Source organism: Stenella coeruleoalba (genome assembly GCF_951394435.1).
Source record: "Stenella coeruleoalba genome assembly, chromosome: 20".
In the NCBI taxonomy this organism is placed as follows: Eukaryota; Metazoa; Chordata; class Mammalia; order Artiodactyla; family Delphinidae; genus Stenella; species Stenella coeruleoalba.
In genome coordinates this window covers 53,135,176-53,149,183 of record NC_137166.1, presented here as the reverse complement: position 1 = coordinate 53,149,183, position 14,008 = coordinate 53,135,176, and the positions used below count along the sequence as shown (strand labels likewise).

The 14,008-nt window shown below is 49.2% G+C and overlaps 1 protein-coding gene across 1 annotated transcript in view; it reads left to right on the top strand.

Annotated features, from left to right (window-relative positions):
- SIGLEC10 (sialic acid binding Ig like lectin 10) overlaps positions 1-14,008 on the top strand; it is a gene marked incomplete at its 3' end in the record, with an annotated part of 71,066 nt that overhangs the window by 47,309 nt on the left and 9,749 nt on the right. Inside the window, 7 exon segments of the mRNA XM_079906671.1 lie at positions 2,088-2,289; positions 3,209-3,268; positions 3,335-3,718; positions 3,936-4,214; positions 4,418-4,465; positions 5,545-5,796; positions 6,039-6,177. Of these exon segments, the coding sequence (XP_079762797.1) occupies positions 3,235-3,268; positions 3,335-3,718; positions 3,936-4,214; positions 4,418-4,465; positions 5,545-5,796; positions 6,039-6,177 (1,136 nt within the window). The 5' untranslated portion in view covers positions 2,088-2,289; positions 3,209-3,234.

Below are 14,008 nucleotides of genomic sequence, written 5' to 3'. Positions count from 1 at the left end.
ATTGTTATTTTCATGTTGACTCATCGCTTTAATCAGGTACTTGACACTAGCAGCTCAGGCTCTCTCTCCCCGCTTGGCTAAGCTCCTGGTCCCATCAGGCTTGGCATCCTCTGTGGGGGGTGGTTAGGACACCTGGGTCCCTGAGGAGGGACCCAGCTGCAGAGCCTGTGGGACCTGATGTGTGGCCAGAAGCCCGGCCTGAGAACGGAGAAGAAAGCACAACCGTCCCCACCTCACCACCCTTTTGTGGATCCAACCAAAGAAGTTAAGCCACCGTATCTTCCCATGATGGAAGTAGAAAATATTTTCTTTCTCTATCCCGAATGCTCCCAGAACCTGGCTTTTGGCCCCATCCAAGGAAATGGCACAGGTAGGAAGGAAGCTCTCCTCTGTGGCACTGACGGAGGTGGCAACTAGGAGAGGGCTAAAGGCGGTCAGTGCAACGCCTCCCGTTCGCATCACCGCTCTGCTCCCGGCCATCTGGCTGCCGCCCTCTCCCACCCCTGCCCGGCAAAACTCTCACCTGGGTCACCAGTAACCACCTTGTTCTCTTCCTATCTCCCCGGCCGGGCTATCTCAGTCACAACTACCACCTCCCCGTCCAACCCGCAATCAAGCTTAAGCCCGTGCGCACCGCGCCTGAGAGCGTGCGTGTTCTCACGACTCCGCCCAGGGCCCTCTCCTCCCCCTCGGTGAATATGTCCACGTGTCCACCTCCAGGGACAACTCTGCTCTCTTCTCAACCCCTGTCTTCCCAGCCCAGACCCGCACATGTATACCGCAAGCTGTTAACTCAAATATTCATTACGTAGCATACTTTATAATTTTTTAATTTATTTTATTTATTTATTTTGCGGGGCGACGGATCTTCGTTGCTGAAAAGAGCATGGGCTCAGACAGATAACTTCCATGCCATTGTTCATAGCAGCAAGATTCCCAGCAGTGGTGGAACCAGTCCCAGCGCCCAGCAACTGAATGGATGAACCAAATGTGGTAACACAATCAAGTATCATTCAGCCTTTCAAAGCAACGCAAATTCTGACACACGCTGCAACGCCGGTGACTCTGGAAAACAGTGTGCTACCTGAAAGGAGCAGACACAAAGGGACAGATATCGTTTGATTCTACTTATACGAGCTCCCTACGAGGCACATTCATCGAAACAGAAAGTAGAATGGCGTTGCTTGCAGCTAGGGGATGGGGATGGCGAGAAGTTATTGCGTAACCGCAGCAGAGTTTCTGTTTGGGATGATGAGAACATGCTGGAGATAGAGTGATGACGGTTGCACTAACGTTGTGTATGTACTTAGTGCCATTGAATCGTACCGTATACAATGTTTCAAATGGTGTTTTGTTTTATGGTGATTTTAGAAACGAGAAGTACTTCTGTCCTCATGGGGATGTCGTTATGCGGACAAGAACTTTTCAAAGAAATGATAAGTAAAATGAGAGCATGTCAGCTCTTGACAGCTTTGGAGGAAAATCACACAAGGACAGGAGCATGTGACATATTGGTGTGGGGAGGCAAAGGGATTGGGGGGAAGATGGGAGGATGCTGCGGACCCCGTGCAAGGCGACTGCAGGCCAATGCAGGATTCTGGAAGCCTTTGAGGAGAGCGGACATAGGATTAGACCCTCATTGAGGTAGGATCCTCAGGCTGTTGTGTTCAGAATCAGCCAGAGTGGGTCCAGGGCAGCAAGAAAGAGATGTGGCAGGACCCTGCTGGGGACTCCAGGCAGGAGGTGATGGTGCAGTGGACCGAGGAGATCGTGTAGATAGAGAGGATATGTTTTGAATATGTTGTGAAGGTCAAGCTAACAGAATTTTCTAATGGATGTGGTAGGTGAGGGGAAATGAGGATCAAATATGATGCAGAAATGTACGTAGAGAGCTGGATATGAAAGTCTGGGGATCAGAGGAGGGGTCCAGGGTAGAGACCTTAAATTGTAGAGTTAGTGTAAGATGACAATAGATGAGGTTAAAAAAAGTGGGTGGGGTGGGATGATAAGAGTATGATACTTCCTCAAAAACTTAAATATAGAATTAACACATGATCCTGACTTTCACTTCTGGATATCTCTCAAAGGGAACCGAGAGCAGGGACTCCAGGAGACATCTGCACACTCGTGTTCCTAGTAGCGTTATTCACTATAGCCAAGTGATGGAAGCGACCCAGCTTGCCCTCAACAGATGAAGGGATAAGCAAAACCACGGAATATTATTCAGCCTGAAAAAGGAGGGAATTTCTGACACTTGCTACCACACGGATGAACTCTGAGGACATTACGGTAAGTTCAACAACCTAGTGAAAAAAAGACAAACACTACGTGATTACGCTTATATGGGGTAGACACAGGAGTCAAATTCCTCGAGAGAGAAAATAGAACTGTGGTTGCCAGGAGCTGGCAGGAAGAAGGAAGAAGGATTGGTTGTTTAGTAGGTACAGAATTTCAAGGTTTTCAACTTGAAAAGAGTTATTTTTTTACTAGATTAAAAATAAGTCATACTCATTAAAAGAAAATACCCAGTATGCTGCCGGACACTCGGCAATCTCACCACTGATGCAGCTCTAAAGCCCGACAGTGCTGCCTGTTTGGGGAGGAAGTGATGGGCCCGGGTGGGAGCATCTCCTGGGCAGGGACCAGGCCAGCCGTAGCCCTTCTGGTCTCCAGGTCACCAGCCCAAGATGCTCAGTGTTGGGGGAAGGAGTGAAGGCATGATTGGCGGCTGCCTTCACGTCACCCAGGAGCCCCTTCTTGTCTTCTGCCCCAGACGCTCACACAGACCCTAAAGAACCCGACATCTTGCGGGACCGACCACCCGAGGGTCTAGGTGAGGCTGGGACCCTCCAGGTCGAGACAGGAGCTGAGCGGCTCCCTGGTGTAGACAGCGGTGCTCAGACGGGAAGACCTTAGGAGGCTCACCGTGTCCTACGCCTCCGTGTCCTCAGAGGCTCTGGTGCTGGAAGGACCCACCCGAGATGGGGGGCAGGGCAGGGCTCTCCTCCTTGCCTGCTCCTCTCAGGGCAGGTCTCCGGGGTCTCTGGACCGAGGGGTGTCCGTCCGTTCTGTGCGGAGGGGGGCCGAGCTCTGGCTCTGCAGTTCCTCTTCTGTGAAGAGCTGGGTCTCGTGTTCCTCCCCGGCTTCCCATGGGTCTCCCCGCAGCCTTACCTCCCTCTCTCCTTCCCCTTCTCTTTTCACACACAAGACGCCGAGAAGCCCTCCGTCTCAGAGATGCTGCCGCTGCTGCTGTCCCTGCTGTGGGCAGGTGGGTGGGATGCGGGGAGAGGGCTGGGCAGGGCAGGGGCTGTGGCTGACCCTCGTTTCCCCGCAGGGTCCCTGGCTCAGGACAGAGAATACCGGCTGGAAGTGCAGGAGTCCGTGACGGTGCAGGAGGGCCTGTGTGTCCGCGTGCCCTGCTTCTTCCACCATCCCTGGGTCTACTGGGACGACTCTGTCCCATCTTTCGGCTACTGGTTCCAGGAAGGGGCCAGAACCGACCAGGATAGTCCAGTGGCCACAAACGACCCAGGTCGTGGGGTGCTGACGGACACCCAGGGCCGATTCCACCTCCTTGGAGACCCCTGGACTTACAGCTGCTCCCTGGACATCAGAGATGCACGGCAGGGAGACACGGGGACATACTTCTTTAGGGTGGAGAGAGGGCCTTTTGTGAAATATAGTTATTTAGAGAACAAGCTCCACCTGCATGTAACAGGTAAGGATGGTGTCAAGGAGAGGACACACAGACACAGGGGCCCTGAGGGCCCCCAGGGCAGGGCTGGGAGGGGACCCCCTGTCTTCTCATCCTGGGAGGGGCCCAAGGGGACCTAGGAGGACAGGCCGCTGCGGCTGGCCTGGGGCAGAGACAGCTCTGAGGGGCACACTCGGGGCCCCCCATCCAGGGCCTGGGTCTGTTTCTCTCTCCTCTTCAGCTCTGACACAGACACCCGACATCCACGTCCAGGGGACCCTAGAATCTGGCCTCCCCAGGAATATCACCTGTGCAGTGCCATGGGCCTGTGAGAGGGGGACACCCCACACTTTCTCCTGGACCGGGGTTGCCCTCCCTTCCCTGCACCCCAAGGGCCCCCACTCCTCGGTGCTCACGCTCACCCTGGGGCCCCAGGACCACGGCACCAACCTCACCTGTCGAGTGACCTTCCCCGGAGCTGGCGTGAGCACAGACAGAACCATCAGGCTCAACGTGTCCTGTGAGCGCGGGGCCGGGACGCCGGGGCCCTGAGGGCGGAGGGCGTTGGGGACGGGAGGCCTGGGTGGGATACTTGGGGACTCTTCTTGGAGGCAGGCTGGGAGGAGAACGAGGAGAATGCTGAGACCCCCCCCCCCCATGGTGTCATGTTACTCATGACACCTCATCATGCTGCAGGAGGACATTTCTTTCTTTCTGTTCCAGATGCTCCACAGAACCTGGACATTCGTGTCTTCCGGGGAAATAGCACAGGTGGGAGAAAAGTACCTGGGTGGAATGGAGGTCAGATGCAGGGATGTTGTGAAGATGGACAGAATCAAGCCCATCACTCATCCCCTCTCTGCTCCTACGTCTGCCCTCTGCCTCCCAACCCTGTCCCCTGGCAGGACTCACTTTAGGGCCACTGTGGATTCCTAGTGACAACTCACTGTCACCTCCGCTTGCCCCCTCCCTTCCCACCTCTTCTCCCTCCTCACTTTCCCAGGACATCCCTTCGCGGATTCCCTGCCTCCTCCCTGTCTCCGTCTCTCCCTCAAGGAGACTGAGTTCCCAAGCTGGGTTCTGCAGGATTCCAAGGGGAAGCTCGTCTACTCCGGGGTTCCAATCCTACCTCTGCCCTGAAGACTCTCCCAAACCTCTGTCCTGAGTGCCCTCCACTCCCCCTGCAAGGGACCCTCCGATATGAGTAACCCGAGCCTGGATCTCGGCAATTCCTTTAGGCTCCGTGTCTCACCCAATCGTCCCCAGGACTCAGGGAGTTTTGCGACGTTGACTTTCTGAGAATGACTCACGTCAGTCCCCTCGTCCATCCCCGTGACCGCAGCTCCAACTCAGGCCTCCATCCTCTCTCTGGCCTGGATCCGGACCAGCCTCCCCTCTGGCCTGTCAGCCTCTAGTCTTGGCCCTGTCCAGCCTGCAAGAATGGGGACCCCAAAGGGATCTCTACATGCCCCAGATCTGACCCTACGACTTTCTTGCTCAGAACCCTCCCATGGCTCCCTGGGGCTCTCATCACCTGCGTGCAGGCCTCCGAGTGGCCAGACCCACGGATGTCAGTGCCCTGCACAGTTTCACACATCAAGGGCCACGTCCTGGGATGTTCTCTCCCAGGCCTAGATCTGGCCGACTCTTCCTCAAGCGTCCACAGCCCCCTGTCCTGGGATCAGCAGGTTGCCTCTCCTTCCCCCGCCTCACCTCATAGACTGCCCCCCGTCCTTGGCCTTGCCTGCAGTGCCTGTCTCAGAGCCGCTGTTCCCGTGTCTGGGAGGACAGAGGGAGAGAAGGGCCTCTCAGCCTTGCCCTTCTAGCTCTCTCTGTCTCTCTAATCCCAGAGATCCTGGGCAACGCCACCTCCCTTCGAGTCGTGGAGGGCCAGTCCCTGCGCCTGGTCTGTGTTGTCGACAGCAACCCACCCACCAGGATAAGCTGGGCCCGTGGGTGCCTGACAGTGAGCCCCTCACAGCCTTTGGACCCTGGGGTCCTGGAGCTGCCCCACGTGGTCTTAGGGGATGGAGGAGAATTAACCTGCCAAGCTCAGCACCCGAGGGGCTCCCTCCGTGTCTCCCTGAACCTAGTTGTACAAGGTGAGGATAAGCAAGGATGCCTGAGTTCTGAGCTAGGGTGGAAAGCAGGGTTAAGGTGTGGACTTACAGGGACTTCCCTGGTGGTCCAGTGGTTAAGACTCCATGCTTCCAATGCAGAGGACGTGGGTTTGATCCCTGGTCGCAGAACTAAAATCCCATATGGCAAGCAGCGTGGCCAAAATAAAAATAATGGTGTGGACTTACACCTATCATCCACCTTCCTCTCTCTTTTCGTCCTCCAGGTGTCTCCTCTTCCTTCCCCCAAGTCTCTGGGGAGCGGAGAGAGGGCTCCTGGCCCCTGGTCCTCACGTTGCTCAGGGGGGCCCTGATGGGGGCTGGTTTCCTTCTCACCTATGGCCTCACCTGGATCTACTATACCAGGTGAGAAGCCCTTCTTAAGGTGTCCCTGATTTGGGGACACCTCCGTCTTGTCCTTTCCAGAGCAGACCTTCCACGAAACTGGTCCCTTGTTTCAGAACTGTGTTTCCCTTACAGGTGCAGAAACTCACAAGGGAATAGGGTTGAGAGGTGCGACTGAGTTCCCTTCTTCACAGCGGTGCTTCAGAGGTCTATGAACAAGGAGGTCCCGGATGACTTGAACCTGCTTCCTTTCCAGAAATAACATCTCTTCACATCTGGCCTCCAGGTTTCTTCCTGATAGTTCTACATGAGTGGTTGTGAGGGCAAGGAGGAAATAGATATTTTTATTATTAAATTGAACTATGCTCCATGTAACATGTTTTCTTCTCTGTGCTTACACCTTAGCATGGTTTTGATATGCCCATAGCGCGACCCATAATATATTGTTCTAAATCCCATGATATGATATTTTTTAAAGTTAATTTTAAAGAGATTTTTTTAATTAGAAAAATGAACTATTTTATATTTATCCACATATGAACCATTTCAATTGCTCTTCATCCCTTTGTTGTAAAAATAAAATCCCCTAAGGAAAAGTAAAAATAAGAGGGATTCCCTGTGGAAAGAACATATTTAGAAAATGGACCTGGTGTGGCTAACAGGTACCCCCAATAAAATGGAGCCAGGCAATCGTGACAGACCTAGGGTTCAGTCACGTACTCTGAGTTCTTAGAAAAACCACGAACGAAAACTATAAGGACTTCTGATTGTGCTAAGGGTCCTACCTGAAAAACCCCTAAGGAGATGCTCCAGTGACAGCCATCATTGGAAACTTCTGGTCAGGCTGCAGTGACTTGCGGTCAGGCTGCAAGGGCCATCCAGTCCCCTTTTATAAGTCTCCCAACTGTGGCCTCTTTCGCTTGTGCTTTCAAACACCTCTCACCCCTTCACCTCCAAGGAACGTACTTTTGGTTACAGCCAAAGGCTTCTTATCCCTGGTTTGCAAACCTTGCAAACAATAAAGCTGTCCTTTTGCATTAAGATAACGCTGCCTCTTTTCTCAGATTTATTTCTAATTTAAGATGACAGTATAGTTTCTCTAGAGTATCATTTTCCTTTTACCTGAAGATCTTTTCATATATTTTTGTAGTGTAGGTATGCTGGTGATGAATTCTCTCAGCCACAGTTTGTCTGGAAAAGTTTCCATGTACATTAGCTTTGGAAGGATATTTTTGTTGGATTAGGAATTCTAGGTTAAACTTTTCCCCGTTCTGTTGTTTAAATTCTTTTGGCTTGCCTAGTTTCGCCTTATTTTCATCTTTCTTTCTTTGTAGTTTATATTTTTCTGTAGCTGGTTTTAATATTTTCTCTTTTTCACTGGGTTTTAATAATCGAATAATATGTGTCTTGGCGTGTAAATGTGTGTGTGTGACAGAGACAGAGAGACAGAGAGAGAGACAGAGATTATCCTACTTGGAGGGTGTTGAGTATCTTGAATCTGAAATTTTATAGTAGTGATCAAATTTTAAAAAATTGAAGCCAGTGTTTATATATATATATGTATTTTTTTTTTTCTATTCCCCTCTGGGTCTCCAATTTTACATATGTGATAATGCCCAGTATTATCTCATTATCAGCTCTGAGCATCTGTTCACCATTTCCAACCTTTTTTCTCTATATTCTTCAGTTTGAATAGGATCTGATGCTACATCTTCAAGTTTACTGATTATTCTTCCACAATATTGAATCTGCTGTTAGTCTCATTCAGTGAAATTCTCACTTCAGATAATTTATTTTTTTCTCTAGAAGTTAATTTCCTTGGTTTTTAATCTTACGTTTCTTCTTTTATTATGTTGATGTTTTCCTTTACATCCTCGAGTATATGGATAATGTTTGTAATCAATGTTTTCATGTTTTTGTCTGCTAGGTCTGTCTCCTCTGTCATGTCTAGGCCTGATTCCACTGAAGGATTTTTCTCTCACCGAGTGTCACATGTTCCTGCTTCTTTATGTGTCTAGTAATGTTTCACTGACTGCTGAACGTTGTCAATTTTTTGTGGCTGGTGACTTGGTCTTGTCTTTCTTTAAATAATACTGGTCTTTTTCTTTTTCTTTTTTTTTTTTTAATACTGGTCTTTTTCTTGACGGTAGTTATTTGTGTGTTGGGTCAATACTTTAAAGGTTCTTTGATTTTTATTGAAGTAGTGTTGGTGTACGATACTGTGTTAGTTTCAGGTGTACTACGTAGTGAGCTGACATTTGTATACATTATGAACTGATCACCATGATAAGTCTAGTAACCATTTGTCCCAACACAGAGCTATTAGAATATCACTGACCGTTATTCCTTCTGCTGTATATTACTTCCCTATGGCTTATTTATTTTATAACTGGTGATTTACACTCCTTAATCCCCTTCACCTATTTTGCCCACCACCCCCTCCCCACTGGCAACCACCCATTTGTTCTCTGTATCTGTGGGTCTGTTTTCATTTTGTTTTGTTTGTATGCATTCTTTTTTTAATTTATTTTTAAATATTTTTTTATTCTTTTATTTTTTGCGGTACGCGGACCTCTCACTGTTGTGGCCTCTCCCGTTGCGGAGCACAGGCTCCGGACGCGCAGGCTCAGCGGCCGTGGCTCACGGGCCCAGCCACTCTGCAGCATGTGGGATCCTCCCAGACCGGGGCATGAACCCGTGTCCCCTGCATCGGCAGGCGGACTCTCAACCACTGCGCCACCAGGGAAGCCCCGTTCTTTTTTTAGATTCCACGTATGAGATCATATGGTATTTGTCTCTCTGTCTGACTTATTTCACTTAGCATAATACTCTCTAAATTCATCCATGTTGTCAAAAATGGCAAGATTTCATTTTTTATTGTCTGAGTAATATCATATATTATATATTCATTCATCTATCATGGACAATTAGGTTGATTTCATATCTTGACTATTGTAAATAATGCTGCAGTGAACATTGGTGTGCATATACCTTTTGTTTTCTGTTTTTTGTGGGTTTTTTTGCGGTACACGGGCCTCTCACTGTTGTGGCCTCTCCCGTTGCGGAGCACAGGCTCCGGACACGCAGGCTCAGCGGCCATGGCTCAAGGGCCCAGCCGCTCCGCGGCACGTGGGATCTTCCGGGACCGGGGCACGAACCCGTGTCGCCTGCATGGGCAGGCGGACTCTCAACCACTGCGCCACCAGGGAAGCCCCCCCCCCTTTTTTATATATATAAATGTATTTATTTATTTTTATTTATTTTTGGCTGCGTTGGGTCTTTGTTGCTATGCACGGGCTTTCTCTGGTTGTGGCGAGCGGGGGCTACTCTTTGTTTCGGTGCGCGGGCTTCTCATTGCGGTGGCTTCTCTTGTTGCGGAGCACGGGCTCCAGGTGCGCAGGCTACAGTAGTTGTGGTGCGCGGGCTCAGTAGCTGTGGCTCGCGGGCTCTAGAGCGCAGGCTCAGTAGTTGTGGTGCATAGACTTAGTTGCTCTGTGGCATGTGCGATCTTCCCAGACCAGGGCTCGAACCTGTGTCCCTGTGTTGGCAGGCGGGTTCTCAGCCACTGCGCCACCAGGGAAGCCCCCATATATCTTTTCAAATTAGTGTTTTTGTTTTCTTTGAGTAAATACCCGAAAGTGAAATTGCTGGATCATATGGCAATTCTATTTTAAATTTTTTGAGGAACCTCTGTACCGTTTTCCACAGTGGCTGCACCAATTTACAATCCCACCAAAGGTGCACGAGGGTTCCCTTTTATCCACATCCTCGCCGACACTTGTTATGTGTTGTCTTTCTTATCATAGCCATTCTGACAGGTGTGAGGTGCTATCTCATTGTGGTTTTGAGGTGCATTTCTCTGAAGATTAGCGATATTGAGCATCATTTCTTGTGTCTGTTGGCCATCTGTTTGCCTTCTTTGGAAAAATGTCTATTCAGGTCCCCTGCCCATTTTTAATCAGGTTGTTTGGTGTTTTTGATGTTGGGTTGCATGAGTGTTTTGTATATTTTGAATATTAACACCTTATCGGATATACTGTTTGCAAATATTTTCTCCCACTTAGTAGGCTGTGTTTCTGTTTCGTTGATGGTTTCCTTCACTGTGCAAAAGCTTTTTAATTTTTTGTAGTTCCATTTATTTATTTTTGCTTTTGTCTCCCTTGCCTGAGGAGACAAAAAGATGTTGTGAAGACCAATGTCAAAGAGCACACTGCCTATGTTTTCTTCTAAGAGTTTTATGGTTTCAGGTCTTACATTTGGTCTGTCTAGTATAGCAGCCGGAACAGACTGAGACACCACAGGAACATTTTCTTATGAGGACAACGCATGTTTGGTGTGCCTGGGTAGACGTCATTTATTTGAGAATGACACTGTGAGAGATATCGAGGTGTTTTAAATTTCAGGAAAGGTGGGTTTGCAGTGAGGGAAGCGGATGGTTGTGGGGACTTAGTGTTTGCTTTGATATGCTCTCCCCCGGCAGAGACTCAGTTGTACTGAGGTGCAGTGAAAAGAGCAGAATCATTATTTGTAGGTTCAGTGAGAATGGATGCAGCCTTTTTGGATGAGCAACGTTTGCAAATGTGTCCAGAGCCTGAGAAATATTCCCTAAAGAGCTGCAGTTCTTCAGGACTCTGGACAGCAGAGATCCTGGTGACTGGGGCTCAAGGGTCAGTGTGTGCCAGGGAAAATGGAGCGCCCTCTGGGGGCAGCATCCTGAACTGCAGCACAAGCAGTATGGGCGGGAACTGGGACAGGTGTATCTGAATGACACAAAGATGCTAGCCAGGGGGTGTCTGAGATGCTCCCTTCCCCTCAACAAAGGCTCCTTAGCACCCTCAGGGCCTCAACTACAGCCAGACCCAGACTCTTCATTCACCACTGGAATGCTTCCCTACATCTCCTTCATTCATCCCTCCTAATAAGTCCAGTCCGCAGGCCCACACCCAGCACCCTTCTAGGGCAGAATCCTGAACTACCTACCTACCTACCTTCTCTTCCCCCTCCTCAGCTGCTCCCACCCCATACCTACCCACCCACCCCCAATCTCACTTCCTCTCAATATCTATCTTTGTCCCCGTTGTGACCTCAGGGACAGACAAAGCAGGTGTTCAACATCTGTTGAATTAGAGCAGGAAACCAGAGGCTTGTAGAGTTTTTTTCTTAAGGAATAGGCTCAGAGAAAAATCTGAACATTCTTAGGCAGAGAAGGCAGATACGAGGATGACCGATAAAGATTCTCGTGGACTCAGGTAGCCCCTAGTCTGTGGTCTAGCCAAGGGTTGGGAGGGGGGAAGGCTGGCTTGGATGAGAAGGCAATTGCAAAGGGGGGAGGTGCTCTGGTCACACTGAGAAAAGGTGGAAAGTTCAGAGGAGGTCAAAGAAATGACCAAAAATCTGGAAAAGTGTACGGGTGGGGAAATGTTAGGGCAGGTTGGTTGTAAGGTCAGGAAAAGCATTTCCGAAGAGATGGCCTTTGAGCAGAGAACAGTGAAAAGGGGGGCAGCCACGGGCAGCAGCTAGTGTCATGTTCTTGAGGCAGAAATGAATTTGGTAAATGTGAGAAACAGAGTGGGGATCGCCGGCGGGAGTGCAGAAGTAAAGTGGAGTGCGCTCCAAGTGAGTTTGCAGGGGTCACTGGGGGTTACCTCAAGTCGAGTTCTATAGGATATGGTGATGAGTTTGGGTTTTCTCCTACATATGGTAAGATGCCATTGAAATGTTTGGGCAAGAGGGTGACTTGATCTGATCTATGTTTTAAAAATAACTCTGGTTGTTGTGTTGAAACTGCCTTACGGAAGGGGCAAAAGTAGAAGCAGGGAACTGTATTCAGTAGTCTGGGACAGAGTCTGAAAAAGAATGGAAAAGAGTCTGAAAAAGAATGTCTATGTATGTATCACTGACTCACTTTGCTGTACAGCAGAAATTAACATAACAATGTAAGTCCACTATACTTCAATAAAATAATTTTTTTAATAAAGAAGCAGGAAGAATCATCAAGAGGTTTTTTTTTGGTTTTTTGGGGGTTTTTTTTGCGGTACGCGGGCCTCTCACTGTTGTGGCCTCTCCTGTTGCGGAGCACAGGCTCTGGACGCACAGGCTCAGCGGCCACGGCTCACGGGCCCAGCCGCTCCGCGGCATGTGGGATCTTCCCGGACCGGGGCACGAACCCGCGTCCCCTGCATCGGCAGGCGGACTGTCAACCACTGCGCCACCAGGGAAGCCCCTGGAGACATTTTTAATTGTCACAACTGTGATGGGGGGAGGGAGGCAAGTGGCATCTAGTGGGTGGAGGCCAGGGACGGTGCTCAACATCCTACAAAGCTCGGGGCGGCTTCTACTCCCCAAGAATTATCTGACTCAAAATGTCAATAGTGCTGAGATTGAGAAATCTTGGACTAGGGTAATGAATGGTAGTGGGGGTGGGCATAAGTGGATAGATTTTTTTTTTTTAATATTTAAAAATTTGAACTGACAGGTCTTGCAGGGACTGAGGCAAAGGAAGACATCAGAATGATGCTAGGATGTGGGCAGATGTTGGTACCACAAAACAATAACATTTAGACAACTGAAAAGGAGAGGGTTTGAGATGAGAAATAAGAGTGCTGTGTGAAAATTTAGATCCTAAGTTTGAGATGCCCATTATGTCTTCCTGAGTCCATGTCAGGTAGACAGGGAAGGATTGAAATATATACTTTAGGAGTCATCGGCGTGTTTCTTTATTGTTGTTGTTGTGTGTCTTGTGATCATTTATTTTAGTTTGTAGTTTAACTTCATTTGGAAGCAACCAGAGACTCACAGGAGGTTGCAGAGAAACGTACAGTGATGTGTCATGCATTCCAGTTACCCCCAGTGTTAACACCTTACACAACTGGAGGACAATATGAAAATCAAAAAATTGATATTGGTAGTACAATTCTGATTACCGATTTCAAAGTGTGGGCCCGGGGGGAAGCTCCCCACACCACCAGGCAATTCTCCACGCTAGCTGGGCATCCTACAACTCAACGCAACTCTGACACCACCTACCTGGAGATAGTGTCAGATCCCACGGGTTAAGGGCTCAGTCCCATAAGACTGCCCCCCCGCCCCCCGCTTCAGATGCCAATCACAAGTCCATGTTGTCACTCGTGCTTCTGACTGATGGAGTATAGATCGGAGGTTCTCATGACCCATTTCTTGGGTTCAGTTAATTTGCTAGAGTGGCACACACAACACAGAGAAACAGTCTACTTCTGAGATTACTGGCTTATTATAAAAGGATATAACTCAGGAACAGCCAGATGGAAATGAGGTGTAGGACAAAGTATGGGGAAAGGGCTTGGGGCTTCCATGCCCTCTCTTTGGGGAGGTGCACCACTCTCCCCAAATCTTCACATGTTCTCCAACCTGGAAACTCTCTGAACCCCATACTTCTGGTTTTTATGGAGGCTTCATTCCATAGGCGTGTCTGATTAAATCATTGGCCATGGGCGACTGACTCAGCCTCTAGCCCCTCACCCCTTCTGGGAGGTCAGGGACTGGACTGAAATTTCCTACCTCCTAATCACATGGTTCGTTCCCCTGGCAACTAGCCCCCATCCTTATGTGCTTTCCAAAAGTCACCTCATTAACAAAAACTCAGGTGTGGTGGAAAGGGGTTTGTTATGAATAGCAAGACACTCATTTCTGGCTCTGACGTGTTTTCAGGAACTGAGGACAAGAGACCAATATTAGAACAAAAGATGCTCCCACTGCTCTTATCACTCAGGAAATTCCAAGGGTTTTGGGTGCTGTGAGCCAGGAACCATGAGCAAAGACCAAAATATATACTTACTCTAAATCACAATATCACATGTAGCATGCTTTTTTTTTT